General features: G+C 47.0%; 1 protein-coding gene across 1 annotated transcript; it reads right to left on the reverse strand.

Moving 5' to 3' along the window:
* Nucleotides 1–1583: 1583 nt before the first annotated feature.
* LOC119168672 (protein phosphatase inhibitor 2) lies at nucleotides 1584–16542 on the reverse strand. Its single transcript, XM_037420068.2, has 5 exons — nucleotides 16382–16542; nucleotides 9758–9934; nucleotides 8490–8572; nucleotides 6323–6654; nucleotides 1584–1746 (listed from the first exon to the last, which is right to left on the reverse strand). The coding sequence occupies exons 1-4, from the start codon at nucleotides 16504–16506 to the stop codon at nucleotides 6371–6373; spliced, it is 669 nt and encodes a 222-aa protein (XP_037275965.2). The 5' UTR covers nucleotides 16507–16542; the 3' UTR covers nucleotides 1584–1746; nucleotides 6323–6370.
* Nucleotides 16543–22612: the final 6070 nt, after the last annotated feature.

Below are 22612 nucleotides of genomic sequence, written 5' to 3' on the forward strand. Positions count from 1 at the left end.
CTAGTAAAAACTCGGGATAGCCTATCACAAGCAGCACGGCGATAAGAAATCCCTCCCCGGCCCGGTCAGAGAAAAGCGCCGTGTGGTGAACATGCCCAAGAACATGCACCCCAAACTAAATCAGGGTCGAAGAGAGAGCAGAGAGCGGTCTCTACTATAAGCATTTGGTAGGGAAAAGGAAGCGCTGTTCGTAGACGTGGCAGAATACGCAAATCTAGGTGCCTTCGCAGCGACAGTCCTCAATACTGACAAACAATCGGTCAGATCATGTAGCGTACGCAGCCGACACCCTGAGGTAGCAAAAGAAGCGGGGATAGCCCTAGCCATAGTTTGCCCCAATAGCCGATATATCTCAAGTCATTCGCAGACAGCGGTGAGAGAGGGATAGTATGACCCGATACTGCGAAATTACAAACCTTTATAAAAACTCTAGGTGTAATTATTCAACACAAAGCCCCAAGGTAAACAGATAGGAAGCGGTAGATTGGAGGGAATCACAATCCAGACCTTCCCCGACCCCATTCATTTCAAGAGGATATACCCAGATGTCTATATAGATGATACTTGCAAATTGTGCGGCTGGGCTCACGCATAAATTTGAAAACAATTCAGGGAATGTGCAGTTTTAGCAGAAGGAAATGCAGTCTCGCCAGAAAAGGCTGCGGCGTGGTGGACGGCTGCGCTGCGCAGCTCCGACCTCCAGGATCAACTGTGGGCCATCCAGCAAGCCCGCGAGGCGGTGAGGAGACAGGGTCTCCGGTCCTCCTCGGGGGCTGCCTAGGCCCGGGCCACGAATTTTTCTGAGTTCATAATAAAGTTGTTAGCATTACCACCTACTGGTGTTGAGTTTTTACATCAATAGAAAAAAATTAGGCCGTTTTCAAAAGAACGGCGACTTAAAATTTCGAGCAGAAAACGTGCCGTTCGCTCGATAGCCTGCCAGCACGCAATTTTCTTTTTCGAGCGACGAATGAATTGCGGGCGTTTGCTTGCGCGTCCGGAAAGAGAATGAGCTATATTATCTGTTGCAAATGTTTTAAGAAAGAACGCTATGCGAATGACATGTAGTACAAGGAATCGCCTCCTTGCATCGAATATTGCGAGGCAGAAGCACAAAATTGCTACAGGTGACAAAACATGTGAATTGAGCAACAAGTGGGATTTCTAAAGGCCCACTCATTGCAAAGTGCTACGGCATGTTTAATCAAACACAGCAGCATCAACAAAGTGAAAAGCTTAGTAAGTTTGCGGGTTGCCCTACAGGATGCGTAATAGGCCATTCGTTCATTCGCAAAACGATTAGTTATGGCTCATTGGCCACATAACTGTGCTTATGGTAGGCACTGAATGATACTTCTAAATGACGCATGTCACACGCACAGTCATTCTTTGCCTTACAACATGGTGAAGGACACAGCAAGAACCGAAGAACGCCACCAGTTCATGAGGAGATGTGCACCAGGCCAGATTACACTATCGTGATCTGCACTCGAGAGCTAAGTTCAAGCGTCTGAGTGCTTTTGCGTATTTGTGCGAAATATTGCTACATTCAACTACACAGCAGCGAGTTCTGAAGCATTTGATTTAATCGTGCGATTACATTATCATTACATTTTTCTCTTCGCACAGCCAGAGGGAATCTTGTGAAAGAGGTGTGAAGTGGATGTTCCGACTTCTGTCTGGTGGGCAGGGCGACGACTAGCTAGTCGAAGGCAAATTTTTGTTCCGTCGCGGAGAGATTTCGACCTGCAAAGAGAGACATTTGCCTATATATACATATACATTGAAGGAAGATTCTAGGTTGCGCGACTTGATTCAAGTTCATTTTGATGGCTAGAAACCATAATTCCTCGAATTAAACGTCCCAAAATTAAGATATGATTATCAAAAAAGCCATAGTGGAAGGCTTTACGAATTTTGACCATGCGAAGTTCCCTATTGTGTACCTAAATTGAGGCACAAAGCTGTCAACCTTTTCGCCTGCATCGTCAAATGCGGCCGCTGTGGATGGGATTCAATCCTGTGACCTACCAGCGAGCATTTGAGCACAATGACGACGAGATCGCCATTTTATTTAAACGGTTCAACATCCATTCTTCTTTTTCACTCTACATCACCTACAACGTTCTATCATCATGCATAGATGCGGAAGATCACTATAAGTGCTTCTTTGACAATGAGCTTCGTTTTCGAATTTCGAAATAATGGTTAGGGGGACTTGCTGGTTCGCACACACAGTTATTCCTAACAGCGCAGAAGCGGAACAGGCAAGGAAGCAATTTGACACTACATTGTAGGTCATGTAATTGCACGCCGGATTTCAATCAAGTCACCGTCATCAGAAGACATTCGAACCAGCGCGCGCGTGAGATCATTGAATCATTCACGATTATCAAGCGGGGTCTCTTAAGTCAGTTTAACGTCCATCCAGTTACTTGATGAGAAAATCACATATCTGCAACAATAACTGCTTCAAAAGTCTATAAACGCTACTCAATGTTTTATCGCGTTAATCACGTCTTCCCTCCAATCTTTTTTTTAATGCGAAGCATTTCTTAGCGAACTTCAGCGAATTTGAGAGTATCTATCTATCTATCTATCTATCTATCTATCTATCTATCTATCTATCTATCTATCTATCTATCTATCTATTTATCTATCTATCTATCTATCTATCTATCTATCTATCTATCTATCTATCTATCTATCAATCAATCAATCAATCAACCAATCAATCTATCTATCTATCTAGCCGCCTACAATTGACATTTAGCTCTCCTCACCGTTTCGATAATGGTATCGGTACCAAACTAGGTATGGCATAACATGACTGCATGAAGCACATAACTGACTAGTCATAACACGAAAATCATGACACGTATGTCATGAATGTCATGTTTTACATTTCATGGTCCTTCAGCTCTTGCGGTGGTTTTGTTCACATGGCATGTTGCGAAACTGGTATGGTATGGCTTGATTGAATGGCGAACACAAGCGACAGACCTTAACATAAAAATCATGACATGCGTGTCATGTAACAAAATGACAACATGCCACGCTCATGATGCGCTCGTGGCCGTTTCGCTAGTGTACATATATAACATTTGGTATTACAGTACGTGAATGAATTACGAAGGTATGGGACTGGTGCAATATGATAGTCATGAGATGCGTGTCATGTAACAACATGACTACATACCACGCTCATGATGCGCTGGCGGACGTTTGGCTAGCTTCCTTTATACCAAATTTTGTATTACGGGACGTGAATCGATGAAGATATGATACTGGTGCAAACGTAGTAAACATGAGATGCGTGTCATGTAACATGACTACATGCTACGTTCTTGATGCGCTCGCGGCGGTTTCTCTAGCGTCACATATACCAAATTTGGCATTACAGTACGTGAATGGATGAAGAAGGTATGTGACTGGTGCGAACATGATAATCATGAGATGCGAGACCATGACTACATGCCACGGTCAAGGCGCCAATATATCTCAACGTGACGCGTTGCGCGTGCTCCCCGGTGTTCATTTCGTCGCGTCAAGTCAGCGTTGCCACGCCAGGCGCTGGTCCTACCACATACTCACAGGCGCGCGCCGCGCTGCATTGCTTTGACGCATGCGCGTTTCAGCGCATCCAGCGTCCCTCCGTTACGAAAAAAAGGAGACGCAGTGTTGCCAGGGTAACGCATCGGCGCGAAATGCAGCACGTCGCATTTCGCGCCGCTTGTTGTCGGGCGCGCGTGGCGTCCGGCTATAGAGTGCTAGCGTTTTGCTAACGTAGCGTTGCTGTGCCCAACGTGCGCGCGCGTCAACGCTACATTGAGAAATATTGGGCTCTTCATGATGCGATCGCGGCCATTTTTCTAGCTCCACATATAACAAATTTAGTGGTACGTGACGTCGATGGACGACGAAATATATGACTGGTGCAAATATGATAATCCTGACATTTGTGTCATGTAAGAACACGACAACATACTACGCTCATAGCGTGCTCGCGGCCGTTTCGCTAGCTCCACATATACTAAATTTGGTATCACACGACGTGAATAGATGACGAAGCTAAACGACACATCCAAACATGATAATCATGACACAGAAGTCGTGCACGGAATGCTTTACCTTCACCTCGTAACGTTGTGCTAATTTTGAAGTGACATATGAACATTTCTCATTCGTGCTTCGCATATCATCGATTCCCACTGTACGTGGGATCTGCAATTTTTGTGTTTGCCTGTATATGTCGCGTTCGCGCAATCTAACCCTGTCGGAATTCGGCACCTGAGTTGTGTGGGGCTCCTGTGTGTCCCGTTTACGCACTCTTTGGAGTAACTCATTTTGCGAGTGCAACGCTTGCCCTGTAGACTCATAAATTTCCTCGACCTCCATTTAATAACACGGTGTTCCAGAATTATCCGAGGAAAAAAAGTTTACAGGTACGTCGGAAAAAAGTGGCGATGCTCAGTCGAATATTAGAGCTCATTTCTCATTTACACTTTGTTATTTGTACATACAAGCTTGTTACATTCGCGGTTTGTGCACGTTACTTCCATGAACACCGTAGAAGTTTGTGAATGATCATGACGATTTGGCTAGCGCTGATCATAATGATTCCATTACACTTCTGTGAGCTTCCACACGGAAATTAATTGAACCTCTGAATATTCAATTCGTTCTGTATCCTGAGTGTGCCACCTTCCCAGAGCTCACTTGCACTAGCTGCCAGTCCTTCTAGGCGAGCGTGACTGAGCCTTACTGTAACTTTCGCCTTTTCCACAGCGAGATGCGCGATGCTTTATTGGTGCAGTGAAGTACACACAACAGCGCCAAAACTTGCTCATCTTGTTCATGACCTTGCACAGAGTAGAGAATGTCGTTTCTCGAGCAGGCAACAGACGGACCGTATATGTGATGAGCGAAAATTCGCGGTTGAGTTTATGGTGGCTGCTCATGCTGCGGTGTTTCCTCTAAAAATCTTTCAAGTGATTCCCCTAGAAGTTACCGCGTCGATTCTAATATCGAAATCTGCGTCGCAAAGCGCTACTCAACAAAGTGCGGTACGCGGTGCAATTTGGCGCAATTGAACTTGGTGTTTTATGAACGTCCTGCGCAGTATGAATAGTTCAATTTACCTATTTTCTCTCCACGATCTTCTGGACTTCTAGGCGCTCCAATGCTTGCCCGCAAGTTGCGGGATCGAATCCCAGCCACGGTGGCCGCATTTTCAATGGAGGTGCATATACTAAGGGCGCGCGTGCTCTGATTGAAGTAAACGTCAAAAAACGCCAGGTGGTCCCAATTTCCGCTACCCTCCCCTACGGTGCCTCTCATATAATAGTATCCCGGTTTTGAGAGGTTAACCCTCAACAATTGCTTCGCGAATTTTTTCTCTTTAGTTTCAGTCACCTTGACATGGGCTATTTTAAGGTCTTCGCTTAGCCAGCAAGACTGGAGCATGAATGCGATAACGTGCACGGCAACGTCAGAGCAGCACGTAGATTAAGATATGACACTGAAATAAGCAACGAGGTCCACCGTAACGACGTTGTTGCCATCGGAGATAAACATGACACAGTACGAAACATGAGTTAGTATTGCGCTCAGAGGCAAAGATACGGGGGGTGGAATTGCAAATACTTTTAACAACAGTTTGAAAAGCCAAACGTATTTGTTGTGGTTGTTTCTCGGGAAGGGCGTCAAACTATACGAACTATCATTACGAAAAAAGGGCCGAAGGAGTTCTCTGCATGTCGACCGAATCGTCCTCGTCAACTTCCATCATGAATTGCTGAGCAACAAACGCAACACACTCTGCTGCTGCTGAAGCAGTGACGGGTCACAGGCATCCGCAATGTGGGACTTCGTTCGCCGATTGGCGCCTCTGTTTATTCTCATGGCTATGAATAATAAAAAAAACCATTGGGACGTTGGAGTGCATTCGATGGAATGAGAAGTGGCTAAAGTACGACGAACGAAAAAGGAAGAGTGGCATTGTACACTTTAAGAAAAAAAAGTAAGAGTCATTTTACTCGTCTTCGAAAGTTCCGGTTTGACACGTATACGATATTCTACGTGAACTACCTTTTGGAATTCCCTACATTCTTTTCAGAGTATCTTGTGACTCACAACAAATTTAATGCGTCTTCCTTAACATAGTAGCATACGCGGCAAATCAGCATTCACCGAAAGGGCTCCGCACACTCTTCTCTTGTTTTCTAGACTGTGAAATGTGCAACATGCAGTATTTATACACCGTATTTCCGTTACTCACTAAAAGACTCATGTACCATTGTTGTCACTACGTTCAACTCACGCGTTTAAGTATCCGAGTATTAAAAGCCGGCTCGATGGTTGGGGCTCGTCACTTCTTTTTGTCGCTCTCAGCCACTGTTGACGCCGCCTTTGCGGCCGCTGCCGCCACCGCCCTTGCCATGGCCGCTGCCCCGGCCTTGGCCCTGGCCTCAGCTGTCTTCTGCTTGGCCTCTTCTTCCTGGGCCTTGGCCAGCTTCTCGGCTTCCTCCTGGGCCACCTCGTCCTCGGCCTGTTCCTCACACTCGCCCTTCTTCACCTTCTCTCGTGCTTCCTTGATGGCGAAGAATTCGTCGTAGTGCACCTTTCTCTTCTTCTCGAACTCCAGTTGGCGTTCTGTGCAGCCATTTCGTGCGCAGCATGAAATTTCAAACACCCGCTGGCACATTGACATGAAATCGACATATGTGCATGTGCGCCTCTTTGGGCACAAAAACAACAGAGACAAAACGCAAGTCTTCGTAGCTCGTTCGTGGACGTTATGGACACACACTCTATATACGATGATTTAAATGACGTCAAGGCAACATAATCACGTGGCGAGTAACCTGTTTTCGTGCAATAGCGACGTCGCCTGGACGTTAATTGGCAGATGTACACGAAAAACTGATAGGGTCTCTTGTGAATTACCTTAAAACGACTCGAAGGCCAAAGCAATCTTTTTTTTTTCCTTCTCAGTTGGTGTAGTTTATCCTGCTCCAGACCACTGCAAAATCTTTGTTCGCCTAACGTGTAGAAAATTTTCTGAAACCTAGTTTGCTTATTTATTTTCCATGCAGATGGTAGTTTACTTCATTTTCAGCTATCAAGAACTACGTAGGCCGTAGCAGAAGTTGTTAAAGCCCGCGACGTAACGGCGCTTCACGCGGAACTTGGCAATGGCGTCACCAGCCACGTTGTCTGTTTGCACGTACTCTCGCTCACTGCTATTGTCTTGTCTCGGCAAGTGCTTTTAGATGCGGAAGCATCTTATACTCGCGCCTTGTAGTGCGCCGTCCGCGCCGTCCGCGCCGTCCGCACCGCTTCTCGAACATTCGACAGCTGACGCGCGCGCATGCGCCGTCGCGCCGTCGCCCACTCTTCCACCATCTGTGCATCCCTTCCTCCTCTACACACCGCGCGCGCTTCACTCCTCCACGATCTGTGCACCCTTCCTCCTCTACACACCGCGTTCGACATCTACAATTCTCCTGATTCTCCAGTGGACGCGCATGTGGCGTCGCGCTTCGAGAACATTCAACAGCTGACAGTGCATGCGCCGTCGTGCTGTATATATACTCAAGGTCGGCGCTCGCTCGCTCAGTTGCCGCTCGTCGGTTGGTTTGTACGGCGCGTCGACGTCCAAGGTCATGGTGAAATGAATTCCAACGAATCCACAAACACAATGATCGACGTCCCTTCGACCAGCGCCGCCCTTTCGCATACGTGTGTACGTGTTCACTCATTTAACACCCTCTCCTACGACCACGTTAACCAATTTAGCCATCGACCCAAGTAAGTCGCAATTTAACACCCCATTTCACAACCACGTTAACCAATTTAGCCATCGACCCAAGTAAGTCGCACTTTAACACCCCGTTAACCAATTATATGGTCCGCATCCTCCTCAGTGTTCCCCCGAGGGAAGCTGCGGGCATTTTTTTTGTTGGGCATCGTGAAAGAGTAGTTTACTATTACGAGCAATATCATTTTGCTGTTTTGGCGTTCTTTCGAGCACAAGCCTCTACGAGGTCTTCAATACTAATGATGTGTGGAACTTAGCTGTGGACGACCCTGTACAAGAGTCCTGCGAATTTTTTCGAGCCACGAGTGACACTTCTTTGTTACTCTTCAGATGGAACACTAACTTCTGGCTTCCTTAATGCTCATGAAAGTGGCGCGAAATGGGCAGTTTTAGGTTTATATAACATTTACATGGGATACGTATGAAATGGGTGCATAAATTAACTTAAGGACCAAATAACTGCTAGAATGGAGAATGACAGCTGAAGGAGTTAACTGAGGTAGCACACGCTTTTCTTGTAAGCAGCAGGGACCGTTTCGAAGTAGGTCTGTACGTGGCCTCCGAAAAGAGAAGCCTCGACTAACTGGCATAAGCAAAAACAAACAAACAAAACATTGGCGTATCTGATTGGAATATGTGTTGTACGTTTAAAGAGCGGAAGGCATACCTCTCCCAGCTTCTGACATGTTTGCATCATTCTCACGCTGGGCCCGGGCAGCATTCAGCGTCTGGGAGTGCAAGGCTTCTATTCTGCATCACACACAGAGAGAGTCGGCTGTAATTGCAATGACATACAGTCGTCATGCAAAACCATGTGTGAGTGCTCAAGTGGATGCGTATAAAAACAGTAGCCTGACAGCTTATTACGATACTAGCTGTTGAGCAGGTAAGCTGTTGCAATGCTAAGATGGAGGATGCTGGTTTGATTCCCCAGCAAGACCACCACATTTTGAAGGATGCGAAGTGCAATAATACCCGTGCATCTCAAATTGCTGGTGGACGCTAAGATTTTGAACTTCTCCATTACTCTCTGCCTTTATTCATCTCCCGGTTTTGGTACGTGAAACCACTGATACAGATTTATATGCAGTTATGCTACCTAGGGGAACACGCGGGAGTTATTATTGCAAATAAGTTGGATAAGTATTTCACTATGATGAAGATTATTAGAAAATACCCGTGGCTTACAATGGCACAATTTTTTTTCTGTGCCACACGTCACATGTCGGGCCTACTAAACACAATACGGCCACGTAGCTTAGCACGCGTAGAAGTAGAATATGCATTTGTAGTTGTATCATTACTTAGGTGCATGGTGCGTTGTCATGTAATCTTCATGAACTCAATTTTTATTGACTTTCTTGCTCTGTGCGATCGCTATAGTTCAAGGCTACCAGCGAATGATTGAGTGACCAAGTAAATCAACCAATCAATCAATCAATCAATCAATCGATAAATAGATAGATTCTTCAATCAATTGATCGATCAATTGATTGTCCGATCAATTAATCTGCGTTTAGTTTATTGCTACATGAATACCGCATGCGTGTATTGACTGCTGCTTATTGTTGATGCCTACGTAGCTGCATAATACACCGAAAGTTAATGGGCCTATTAACAACGAATCATTCAACAAAGTAACCAGTCAAACGCGCAATTCTTGGTTCCATACGCACGCGCTACCTTTCAGGTGACGACGTTTCTGCTACCAAAGTGCCGGGACTCTCTTATGATAGGGGGAGGGGGCACCATCCTGTTCTGATGTAGGGGCAGGGCAGGCAGATGGGGTCGAATGTCATTTTAGGCTCTGTGTTACATCACTAAAGAAAAAACGGGAGAAAAGGGGGAGGCACGGGCCCGTTGTACAACCCTCTGGCTACACCACTGGGGACGGGTGGCCACCCTACAATTATCTTTTTCGTGACGCATGCATACCTTTGCGCCAAAACCTCGGCGCTGACGGGGCTCTTTTTCTTGGCTTCGTCGTAAATGAAGGGCGTCTTGGGCTCGGACACCTTCATCAGGCCGTAGTCCTTGTCTCGCGGGTGTAAAGTGCGCTTGACGCTTTCCTCGTTCCACTTGACGGACACGTTTGACGACACCGGAGAAGTCCTGAAAAATTGTAAGGTGAAAAGCTTAGATGTCTCATCCAATTGGCACACTGACAGTCGACGCGAAGTGAAGTCATGCGAAAAGTCTCCTTCGCCTAATCAAGGCGCTATGTGCGTCATTATGGCGTCATTATGACGTCAAAATGTGACATGGTTACTTGGTTAAAGGTGGACTGACTACAGAGGCACTGCGAAAACACATCGGATGCAGAGATTTCCGTGAGGGGGTGTCAGAACATTTCACCCCTCCCCCCCCAAAAAAATCTTTGGTTTGTAAGCTCGTTATTGGTGCTTCAAAGTTGTTTCTTATGGGTTTCAGGTGACCCTAGACAAGTTAATTTACTGATATGTGGGATTTCACGTGCCGAAACGGCCATATCATTATGAGAGACGCCGTAGTGAAGGACTCCTGAAATTTCGACCACCTGGGGTTTGCACCCAAATTTGAGCACTCGGAACAACATTTTTATAGTCAAGTTCGTGAGGGACCACATGTGGCGTTCCGTCTTCAAAGAAAGGCACATCCAGGAACCGAAACTGGGCTAAAATTTACGTGATTGCTAGGCACTGACTTCGGTTACGGGGCCTGTCTACGCAGTTTTGTCCAACAAGTTAGGGGACTTCTACAGCGGTTTTTGACTCTTCAGCTGCCACGCGTGCACGGTACGAAAATAACGAGACCCAGTGTGGTCGCTGATGTCTAAAGATTAATGACAGTCATTAAGAGCTGTGGACGTTGTTGCAGCCTGAACAAACAATAAAAATGCAGGCCAGTTTTCCATTTTGCCACGTCCACTCCCCACCACCCACAGTACGATTCTCCTAGATAACGAGTGTCGCCAGTCCAAAGTTATGAATTATTAATAACGGGGGAACAGCTGTGTGAAGCCTTGTCCAGTCCAGTTTTGTTCCTTGTATGCATGTTTCCACGTGCATCCATCTTCGTTTATATCCCTATCAACTAGCTCGAATTTCAGTCATTCGAAGTGCAACTTAGCATGTACGTTGCAGGCGGTGCTCATGCGGTCAGTATAAGTGCCTATTTACGCGTTATCTGCACAGCCGCACAGCACGTGCCTGGACTCTTGCCGCACGCAAGGTGGTGGCAGTATACTGGGGTTTTAGGGCAGTTACACGCACTTTCCGCACAGCCGCAACGCACGTTCCGGGACCCCTACCGCACGCAAGTGGGGACAAATAAGCCGATTGGCGACGCTGTGGAGGGTGAAAGAGCCTCGCCAATTGGATTATTTCTCCCCCGCTTGCGTGCGGCAGGGGTCCTGGCAAGTGTGTTGCGGCTGCGCGGGAAGCGCCTGCACCGGCCAATGGGTGGCAGTGGTTAGAAGGCGCCTGATTTGTGCGGCCCAGTAGGGATCACAGCGCAGTGTCTACGCAAAGGGAGTGCGGAAGAGCGTATCGGCGATGCCCTTTCGTCTCCACTTGCGTGCGGTAGGTGTCCCGCCACGTGCGGTGCGGCTGTGTGGATAGTACTGTCCCCAACATTGAGGGTCAATCATGGGGTAATCGTAGCCGCTTGGCTGCGCGTCTGCGGCCTCAGCGGCAATGGACGCTAGCGCGCCCGCTGGCGAGAACGTAAAAAGAAAGCTACGGCTGCATTGCCTTGATGGGGCAGTCACTGCACGCTTTGAGTTGCAGCGGGAAGAAGGGGAGGACCTATTCATTTGCAGTTTCATATATAGCTGCACAGCTTGACATGAGGGAAGCTCAGACCAGGGCTCCCCTGCAGCTGCCGCTTTGCGAGCCCGGTCACTCAGCTGGACTCAGCTGATCACCGAGACTCTCGCTATAATCAACCGCTCGTGCTATCGCCCCATAGTAGAACGTTCTCCAAAGCAATTGCATTTCAAAGAATGGGACGTTACTTGAAGCAACATCGAAAAGAGATAAAGAAATATTTGCTTGGTCAGCGTGATTCGAACTGAGGTCGGACAGCAACAACGCGTCATAAATAGCGCAACGAGATCTCGTAGCGCTGTGGGCGCTACGAGATCACAACTGTGAGGCCGTATAACAAACACCGCAGAAACCAACATATTTTCTTTTAATGACATAAATTACAACTCCTTTGGTGAAGTAATGTCCTAGTAGATGCATTAATATTTTTTAAAAAAGTCTCAGCTTTGCCATAAAGGTGAAGCAATGAACGCGACAGCAACAAATTGGAATGTCATGCGCAGATGGCAAACAGGTCGAAACGTGTCCCGCGTTTCTCACGCACAAACCACGCACGAAAGGTACTCACAGGTACAGATGAACACGAAGAAGCGTCTCAGCTGTTACTTGCTGTGTCTGAAAAGCGCACCCTTTTTGTAAACGGAGGCTGTGCAACAATCACAGTGACATTTGTGCGCCCCACAACTACGACAGAATCGTTCCAGTGCAAGCCCAACGCCAGCTGAGACGTATGACCCTCCCCACCGGGAGATAAGGGCGCGCGAGAAATTGTCGACTCCCCTCCTCTCCGTGGGTCAAAGTACGCGTGAGAGGTGAGAGCCACCGCGCACTCATGGCGCGATCTTGCGGATAATGCTAAAAATAGGTTAGTCCGCCCCCCCACCCCACACACCCTCCCATGAGATGCCCGCCAACAGTGGTTAGTGGTAGATATAAATAGCTTGCAGTTTAAACAGTGAAGCAGGTACTCCTTGGTAGCTTTGAGGTTAACGCCTCGCATTTACGGCGCGGAGGCCCGACGTTTGATTCTGCGCACAGTGGTCTTATTTCTGGATTCTTTTTTTCGCTCTTGCGTTTTCATATAAATAGATACGTATACATATACAGGGCATGACATCGACACCGACACCGGCGGCGAAATCCAGCCGGGAGTGTCCATATATATGCTGACGCAAGAAAATACAATGAACCGTGGACCGAGCAGGATATCATCGAAGGACCTTCAGCACCACCACGTATTAAACACCGCGCAAAACCACTACACCGCCTTAGCCGCCAACCACCACAAGTTTCACGGTAGCCGGCTCCCTCACATTTATGATTACACTGCAGAGACGGGCCTTTCACTTTTACGGTATTTCTGGGCTAGCGAGCGCCCTTGACCGCAGTTGCTGCTTCGTGATAATGGGGCCCGTAAGTATAGTAGCATTATTATGATGGGCTTTCTTACTAATCTCAATGACAAAAAAATGCTCCGTTTGCTGGAAACAGGTCTAAAAACAAAGATGGCTACACTTAACAGGGTCAACGTGGTACTTTCGCTACAGCACTCCCGTGTGGGATCGCGTTGCTTCGTCGAAGGTGAAAGGGCGCTGGCCGTGGACCGCTTCATTCTCATCAACATAAATGATTTCACTGGTAAAACAGCGGAAATAGTTGTGCTGTCCATACAAGCAGTGATTCTCTTCGACGAACCACATCAGATTTACTTCAAGTTGAACAGCCTGTCCAGCGAGCCCGCGGTTGAAGAAGGCAATGGCTGTTGCTGTAGCAGCCCTATTCGAGAGGTGCAAGCATCTGTGCGCTACGTTAGTTGCTGCATTTCTGCAGGCAATTACGGCCTTAACAGTTTTTGAGATAACTCTGCAGTGTGACTCGTGTTGCTGATGGCACGTGCCTCATTGAGTTCCGTTGTCCCTTCAAGAGGTCAATACACATGCTCACTTGACTACAGAACGAAGCTATGTAGGGGTCATTGTATCTTGAGATAAGGCAAATCGTAGTTTTGATTGCAGTACTGGGAGTGCCTCTTTATTTCCGTTCGCCGATTCATTTAGTTGGGTTTTTAATAAATGAGGTCGTGCGCTTGAGAACACTCGCTTGTTCGAGAGGGCACTACTTTATGCTCAAAGCAGACAAATGCGCCTATACTACACACGCTACGCACGCGCGTAGGAGGTCGTTGAACCCCACCCCGCTTTCCACAAAAAATGTCAGCTGTATCGCCTGTTTATAAATATAAGAAACTCATAAGTAATCAAAGTAGACTAATTTTAACTAACCACATATGGTTTCTGCAAATCAGCAAACACTTATTCAGTGCAATGATGATAAATTCATGACTCGGAAATAAGCCTGTTCCAGCATAACTTCTGCTGCAACGTGTCGGAAAGGAACCAAGGAATGCGCTCATGAGTCGAATGCTCCGAAAGCTGGAACAATCGCCTTTTGCAGTTCCTCACAAATTTCTTGCGAGCTGACGAACCTAACTTGTCAGTGCACCTAATTCGGTGAGGACGCCGCACCATCTGTAAACACCACAAAGCAAACGCAGACATTAACACTGCGCGCTTGCCCATAATAAATGTATCTCATGTTTCACGACTACAGTTCTCGCAAAAGCGTACGTCAGTGACGGGGACGTAGCGAGAAACTTTTTTTCGTTGAGGTACGCCATGCCTTGTGTATATTCGCCCGTGCGTATGAGCCCTTGTATATGTGCACATGTGAAATAAATTTTCTGAGCGAAGGACTAGAGCAGCTAAATTTAGAATGGGTATCACTAAGACTTGAGTAAAAGCGAAGCATATGCAAAAAATACACACCAACATAACGCAACAAATTTCGAATTCTGAAACGAAACTATAGGACGCGCTTAGAGATGCCCGAAAATTGACAAGAATAAACACATGCATAATAATGTTGTACTCACGGGGAACAATAAAGTAATTGATTAGAACAAACCACTATAGTGGACATCACCCCCTCTCTATGAGTAAGCTTCTTATCTTCACCTTTTAAGGTGAAAAGCTCCTTAGGGTGTGGGTCTGTTCATCCTCCGATGGTGTATGTAGCCACCGGTGACACATACCCAAAAGAGCGGTCCTTAGAATGTCCGCTGGTTGGTGGCAATTGCATATGATGAATACATGATGAAAATATGTGAGACGGCTGTGTTCACTAGATAGACGAAAGGACTGACGGACGCACAGACAGAGGGGCGGACGCATGGACAGACGGAAGAACGGACGTACGGATGGACGCATGAAATGACGCATGTACGGACGTATGCACCGACGGTCACATGGATAGACGGACACACGGACGGACGCGTGGACGGATGGAAGTAAGAACGAATGGGTGGACGAAAGGACGCACGAAAGGACGGACGGACTAACCAATGCTTCGCCCTACCAGTCACCTTCACTCCATGGATATGCTGTGATTTTTTTTCTTTTGTCGTGCGTACTCGGCATCTTTCAAAAAGCGCAAGGGGAGTGATAGAACCATACGTCGCCATCTTTCCACACCGACGCCAACGTAGCGCCACACAGCAATGGTTTTTAGGTGTCGCTTTCTTCTTTTTTGGGCCCGCGCATGCAGCTTGGGTAAAATGAAGAGGGAACTATGCGGCCATTTCTCAATGCGCACAACGTGTTGAAAAACCTCCTTTCAAGGTTTTTGACCCTATTTAGCGCCGTTTGGAGGCACGACTGCTAGGTTGCGACGGCTTAGTTGGAATCGCACATTGCGATCACGCTACGATGACGGGCTGCTCACTTTAACGATTGTACTGTGGTCACGACACCCGTCACTGTAGTCAGGGCTGGAGTGCAAGTATCCTTCACTTTCGAAACAATTCTCATCCAAATGGGGGAATCCCTTATCGTAAATCAAACCTACAGTTTCGGGTATGAAATCAGCTAGACCTTGCATCTGTTAACATTAAACACAGCTATATCTATTAGTCAAGCACTGCGTGAACAATCGCGACAAAGACAACCAGCGTGTAGGCGATCAATGTTTCCTATTAAATTAGAAGCATTTCTTGGCGGATGGTAGGCATTCACAGGATTTCTATCTATCTATCTATCTATCTATCTATCTATCTATCTATCTATCTATCTATCTATCTATCTATCTATCTATCTATCTATCGATCGATCGATCGATCTATATACCTATCTATCTATCCTCCGTCACTTTATAGGATACAATGTAGTATATTTGTACATTTAAACGCGAGATCGGCCGTGAACGCCAGTTGTTACCAATACGGCGAGTGTAGAACACTGTTTGTTTTGTCTGCAAAGAGTTATTAAATAATAATTTTGGTTCACCCCAAGGTAAAGGGATGATTATGAGAGCATCCAGGCGTAGGTGCCTACAGATAGATAGATAGATAGATAGATAGATAGATAGATAGATAGATAGATAGATAGATAGATAGATAGATAGATAGATAGATAGATAGATAGATAGATAGATAGATAGATAGATAGATAGATAGATAGATAGATATTCAGAAGTAGCATAGCCAGAAACTTTTTCAGAATGGGTGGGCGGGTACAACTATACTTTTCGTGTGGATGCGTGCGTGCGTGTGTGTTCGTGCGTGACTAAGCGGCCACCCGGTCGAAGGAAAAGCTTCTGAGAAGCTCGAAGACTCCCTTTTCCCCCCCTCCGTCGTCTGCGCCAGTAGATTCCATTTAGTGCGAACCCAATGCCCCCATCGGGTGTAGCACCGACTCACTGCTTGCTGCCGCCCTTCGGGGATCGGAGGATGCTCCTTGCATTGGTGGACGAGTCGGACTTCCTCAGGCCGGGTCGCCCAGTGGACGGGTGGTCCTTGGATATTTCGGTCGAGCTGCTCGTCATGGCCACCACCAGAACAGGGCCTCGTCTTCTTCGCGCGCTCTGTGCACTGATGATGTCTGGTCGATTCATTCCAGCTGGTATTTGTGGTTCAACCCACTACGTGGGGAACCGTGGCGGTGGAGGGATGAACTGACGGTATCAAATGACCCTAATGGCATCAAAGTGAAGCCATAATCCGTGATAAAGAGGGACGGGGGTGCTGGACTCAATAGGGAAGCGAAGAAAAGGCTTCCGTTGAGCGCTTGAGCTGCCTATTCAGAAGCCACGGAAGCCTCTGAGAGGGCATTGCACGCCGATGATAGGTCTGCCGATGTCTTTTTCTGGTCTTTTAGTCTCTCATCATGTTACACTACGATGAAATGCAGTCTTTTCAGGTGTCGTCGCTGCCATCGGTCTAGTGTGATCATAAGGCCTGGCGACTTTGTCGGCGGACGACTCGTCAGCCGATGGTTTGCGTCTGCCTCATGTTTTCGGCGGGGTCATTTCAGTGTCGTGTCTCTCTTGTGTAAACGCGCGTTTACCAGTACCAAAAAAGGTGGACCAAATTTAGATAACTTGCCGCTGGTGGGGAAGTGCAATGAGCGGCAAGTGGCGCCCACGGAGCATGCTAACAAAACATACTAACGTGAGCTAATCGTGCTAACAGTATAAAAATGTGTAATCAAACCGTGCTAACGTGAGCAATGCGAGCTGGAACACCAAACTTTTTATTTCTGGTTCTTGCTCCACAAGACACTTTTCGAAGTAAATTGTTCCAGTTCACAACAGACGAGACAATTTCAGAATCATACCTTCATGCATAAAAAAAAACCAAAGATGCCGGTGACAGCAAGAGTACGGTTTCCAAGCGCACGCAAAAAACAATAATGGTGCATATCCCATGAAACCATTTGCGGTTACCAGCTCACTGAATGTTTGGTCGTGTTAAGGTGCAAGAAGCTCGCGCACCAACACGAAGTCATAAATGATAATATTCTAATCTGTGGCAGTGTTACTAGCAATATACACGTCGTTTCAGAAATTGTCCCCAAGGTACCCCACGTAGCAAAGGAAAGTTGTAGGAAACAGCAACAAAGCTTGCAATACTCCCGCTGCATACACGAGAAGCATTCGTCGGCTCCAAGTTGTCACTCTTTATTCGCACTGTCAATAAAAGCCCTCTTTTAGGATCATTCGGGAAAAAGAACACCTTGCAGATCCATTCCCAGAATGGTCCGTGCCCTGTGGCTGTGGCGCGCAGCATGTGCCCTGCAGATGCAGTAACGTGTTGTGGGACTCGCTACGAATCAGAATGGCGGCAAGGTGGCAGGCACCGCGTGCACGGGGAAATGAAGCGTGGTGTGGGCAAACACATGGTGGACACGCGTGGTGAGGCAACGCAGACCATTTCAAACCATTACCGCCCTCTAAGCGGCAGCGCGTGCATTGAGACACCCTAATTGTACGAATAGTTTCGTACAGGCACTGGATAATGTATAGAATATCACATGTTTGTGAACGCCGCTGCCGATGCGATTGGCAATCGCTGCGATGCTATTGGCGGTGCGAGGTCATGTAGTGTGTCACGTGAGCTCGTACCGCCCTATTCTTTCCAAGCGCTTTGGGTGCGTGTGCGTGAAGCAGTGCTACCGTGAACTGGAAGGTTTATAGTACGCTGCGCTGTTAGAATCTTAGAAAAAAGCTAGTGATTAGTTAGCGAACGCGTGTGTTTACTAGTTTCTGAAGTTTTTTATTACCTGCGCGGCACACTTTTACCAGCCACCAGTTAGTACAGCTCGTAACTTTATTCATTACTAACCAGGGAACCTTTCTTAGAGTTCTTAACTAAGCAACTACTAAGCCATCTACGTTGCGAGATCTTTCAAAGATTACGCAGTATATTTCGACGTAATGGTGACATCCTAAGCAATATTTAGGCAAGCTTTAATTTTATTGACTACCTTGGAATAAAAGTTTCGTGCTACGTAATGACCCACACGTAAGTAAATAGAAGGTGACATGATGATGCATAGAAAACAACAATATACCTCATAAATTTTGTGATTGCTAACCAGTACGCGGTGTGTGGTTCCACAGCAGGGGTATATATGGTCATCAAGCTGCTGCTACAGTATTGTTCTGCTATGCCGAAGTCTTGAAGATTTACTTGTGCATATGTTCTCGTGATCCACTCATATGAGTTCATATAATCATGTGAATAGAAAAATAATATGCTCATATGAACTCATACGTTATATGAGTCCATAGGAGCATATGAGATTCAAATGATCATAGACATGTGAATCTGATTTGATCTTATGATCATGTCTTCAATTATCTAAAAGTATGTTGCTGAGATGCGCACTTACCCCAGTATAGTCACATAACGTAATTAAAAGCAATATTTAATTTTTGAGGGCCATGTCAATTCGTTTTTATCCTATACCTTTGTAATGGAATTATATTGATGTTGCCACGCACACGGACATTTAACAAAATAGGCGTAAACGTCAACTTGCGGGGGTTACTAACAATTTAGTAATGAACTAACCACTCGAGTCCACACTATCCACTTGCTAACTAGGCAGCAACTTCAACTACCCAACGACGTAGTGGTTTTACCAGCCTGTCAGTATTTGGGCTGGTGTTTGTTACGAGCCCAATGAGGTGGTGCCTTTCACTAAGGTTACTTATATATACCAGCTGCATTTACTAGCTGGTTAGTGGATTCTGTGGCAAGTAACAGGCTAGTACTTAGTGAGTATACCAACCTTTTTTTCTAACAGTGTAGTACACTGTAGCAGTACCACTTACGCAATAGCAGTATTTGGTCCCTTTTCTAACGCGCCATGCTGAAGCGAGGAAGCGCACCTTAACAGCAAGCAACCGAACGTTGTCTGTGAATGTGATTTATTTTTGCATTCCGTGCTGCAAAAACATCGAAGGACGACGTTTCACGTGAACGCACAGAACTCGTCGCAAAGATTTCGCGCATTCAAAGAACACTCGTTTCTGCAGTAACCTACGCGCAGTTCGCTAGTACAGCTCTCATGTAAAAGGATATTTCACCTTCTCCCTTCCCTATGCTCAACAATCCGAAACAGCCCAATTGCTTCATGAACAATTGCTCGGATCCTTGTATCGCTGGAGCATATGTTTCGAATAAACTTCTAGTGCATAAAAATAAATTGAAAGTACTGTTACGGATGTGATGGGTTTATTTACACTGAAAATGCCAGCGCTCAACCGTCACTGCCAAATGACCATCGCTCGAGAGCGTCCTGCCTCCTCTTCTTTCTCGCTCTTTCAGTGCGCGTTACATTTTCCTCCGGGCAAGACGAAACTCACCGAGCCAGTAGAAGCGATCGTTTGTTGTAGGGCTTTAATCGGACTAAGTGCAAAATTTGTGGCTAACGTGAACGCCGGTCCTGAGCTGTCACTTTCGCAACAACTTAGGGGACGACACTCAAGCACTGAATAAAGACGAGTGGTCCTGAGTATTTGGAAAGAAGCTTCTGGCAAAGTCCCTTCTTTCGAACGGGCGTCCACAGCCAGGCGAGATCACCCTTAGCGAAAGTCACATGTGGGTGTTTTGCGTCGTAACGGTCTTTCGCACGGGCGTGGGCAGAAAAAGTTCGGAGCCGAGCAAGTCGACGAGCTTCTGTGGCATGACACAAAGTCTGCGCAACACTGGCGTTCTTGTTCATCAAAAAAGAAAGTATGATGTCTAGTAAACTTTGAGGATGACGAGTATAGAAGAGAAAAAAAGGCGTATAACCTGCGACCTCGTGTTTCGCGGTCCCCGCAGGGGCGTCTGCGTAAGCAGGCGTTTGGTGTGTAGCGACACTACGGAGCCGAGCTAACGGGGGAGTTTCGACTCCCTCCCACGCTTAGCCGTGCGTGGCTGAGCCGTGTCCGGGGAAAAAGGGATCCTGAGCCAATGCTGGGTGATTGGACCTTTAAGGCCCCCCAGCGGCGGCAACACATCCCTTTGGCCCCGGCTTCACGTGGACGGCACCCCTGGGCTGACCCACCCCGCGGAATCTGGCAGTCGTCTTTTCTTGTCTCTCCCTCTCTTCATCTTCGTCTTTCCCGCTCACTTTCAATCTTTCCTGTTCTCTGCTCTCTTCAATTTATTCTGTTTTTCCTGGCAGCAAGGGTTAACCTTGTGTGGCTTTCCAAACTAGGGTAAACCATATTGGGTTATAGTAACTGTGTACTGCTGGCGTTGCGCAGACATGTTCACGTGCTTTGCCACGTCCCCTTGTTGGACTCCGTGGTTGGTGGTAGGCATCCTTTCCGAAAAATCCACATTTTCCCACGGGATCCTCGACCCCCTCTCTAACTGATCGTGCCTCGAAAAGGGTACGCACCGATGCAACTTCACTACTTTGGCCCAAAAACAGAGAAACTTTCCCAAAATACCATGTCCTCCACTGCAAACAATCATCTACAAAAGCTAGAGCAATCTCACCCTTCCTTGTGGCCAAGTGCTTGAGAGACCATTGGAACCGGTTATAAGGCCACGAAGATGGCAAGTGGAGATCTGCTTCTCGAATTAAAAGACAAGGAACAGTACAATAAACTCTCGCACCTTGTAGCCTTTGGTAACATCCCCGTCTCTGTGAGCGCACATCGTATCATGAATACAGTGAAGGGCATGGTATCGGAGGAAGATTTTATGACACTGAGTGAAGAAGAGCTCCTTGATGAATGGAAGGATCAAGGTGTAATAGATGTCCAGCGCATCAAAATCCGACGTAACAACAATGAAATAGCAACAAAGCACTTGATACTCACCTTCAGCTCAACCACTTTACCTGAGACTCTCGAAACTGGCTAAATAAAAATTCTTGTCCGACACTTCAATCCAAACCCGAGGCGTTGTTTCAAATGCAAGCGAATTGGTCATGCATCCCCGACCTGCCGAGGGCAGCTGATGTGTGTGTGGCACAACCGGCCCCAGTGCTTTGAATGTAGTCATGACGAGGTCCTATGTGCAAACTGCGAAGGTAGTCACCCCGCATACTCCAGAGCGTGCCTAGCCTGAAAAAAAAGAAATAATAAATATAAAAGTTAAGGAAAACATCACATTGAGGGAAGGAACACAACGGATCTCGTCATCATTGGCACTAAAAACACCTTTCGCCGAGGTGGTGCAACGAGGGGTGGCACCACAAAGGCCTTTGGCAGTTGCCCGGACCGCGCCTAGCGTGTCGAGGCCAACGCAAGTTAAGGAAAACATCACATTGAGGGAAGGAACACAACGGATCTCGTCATCATTAGCACTACAAACACCTTTCGCCGAAGTGGTGCAACGAGGGCGGCACCACAAAGGCCCTTGGCAGTTGCCCGGACCGCGCCTAGCGTGTCGAGGCCAACGCCACAAGCCCCTACGGCGGGAGCAGCCGGCACTGCCCTGCCCACAATCAGCCTTTCCACACCAGTGACCTCTAGAAGCTCTGGCAGCAGCCAGGGCAATCACGAGGCCAAGGGGGCCTCATCGACCTCCAGCTCGGTGGGGACAAAGACTTCGTCGATCAAAGCGAAGTCTAAGCGACGCACAGATCACTCTATAGAGCGGGCGTCCAGTGCCTCGCAAGAGGCTATGGACACCAGTTCAAGCCAAACGGTACAGGAAGCGTCCAAGGAGCGTCGAGCTTCTCTCGACCGCCCCAAATTGGACAAAATGCCGATTACAGTTGCCGTTAATGAGCTAATCTTCGTCTTCTCTGCACACAGCACTTTTTCCTTTTTTCTACTATGGACAAAATCATACAGTGGAACGTAAAAGGAATACTTAGAAATTTAAATGACGTCCAAGAACTTCTGAGAAAGTTTAACGCGAAAGTGCTATGCGGGCAAGAAACACACTTACCTACCAAACTCAAGGACTTCCTACGGCAATATAATATCTTCCGAGAAGGCCGGGAGGATTCTGTCGTAATCTGGCGGTGTGGCCATAATAGCTGATCGAAGTATAGCACGCCAGCATTTGAAGCTCCAAACGGCAATTGAGGTGGTGGCCATTCGGGCTGTACTTTTTAACAAACTCATTACCATATGTTCTGTGTACATACCACCGCATCAACAGCTACACAGACGTGATCTAGAATCATTATTAGAT

This window comes from Rhipicephalus microplus, chromosome 6 (genome assembly GCF_043290135.1).
Source record: "Rhipicephalus microplus isolate Deutch F79 chromosome 6, USDA_Rmic, whole genome shotgun sequence".
Classification (NCBI taxonomy): Eukaryota; Metazoa; Arthropoda; class Arachnida; order Ixodida; family Ixodidae; genus Rhipicephalus; species Rhipicephalus microplus.

Bases quoted from the DNA above. Each gene is read 5' to 3' on its own strand.
- LOC119168672 (XM_037420068.2), bottom strand. From the start codon at position 16,506: ATGACGAGCAGCTCGACCGAAATATCCAAGGACCACCCGTCCACTGGG. The intron at 9,935-16,381 runs GTGAGTCGGTGC...ACAATTTTTCAG, and splicing joins CCGAAGGGCGGCAGCAAGCA to GACTTCTCCGGTGTCGTCAA. The intron at 8,573-9,757 runs GTATGCATGCGT...TGTGTGATGCAG, and splicing joins GCCGAGGTTTTGGCGCAAAG to AATAGAAGCCTTGCACTCCC.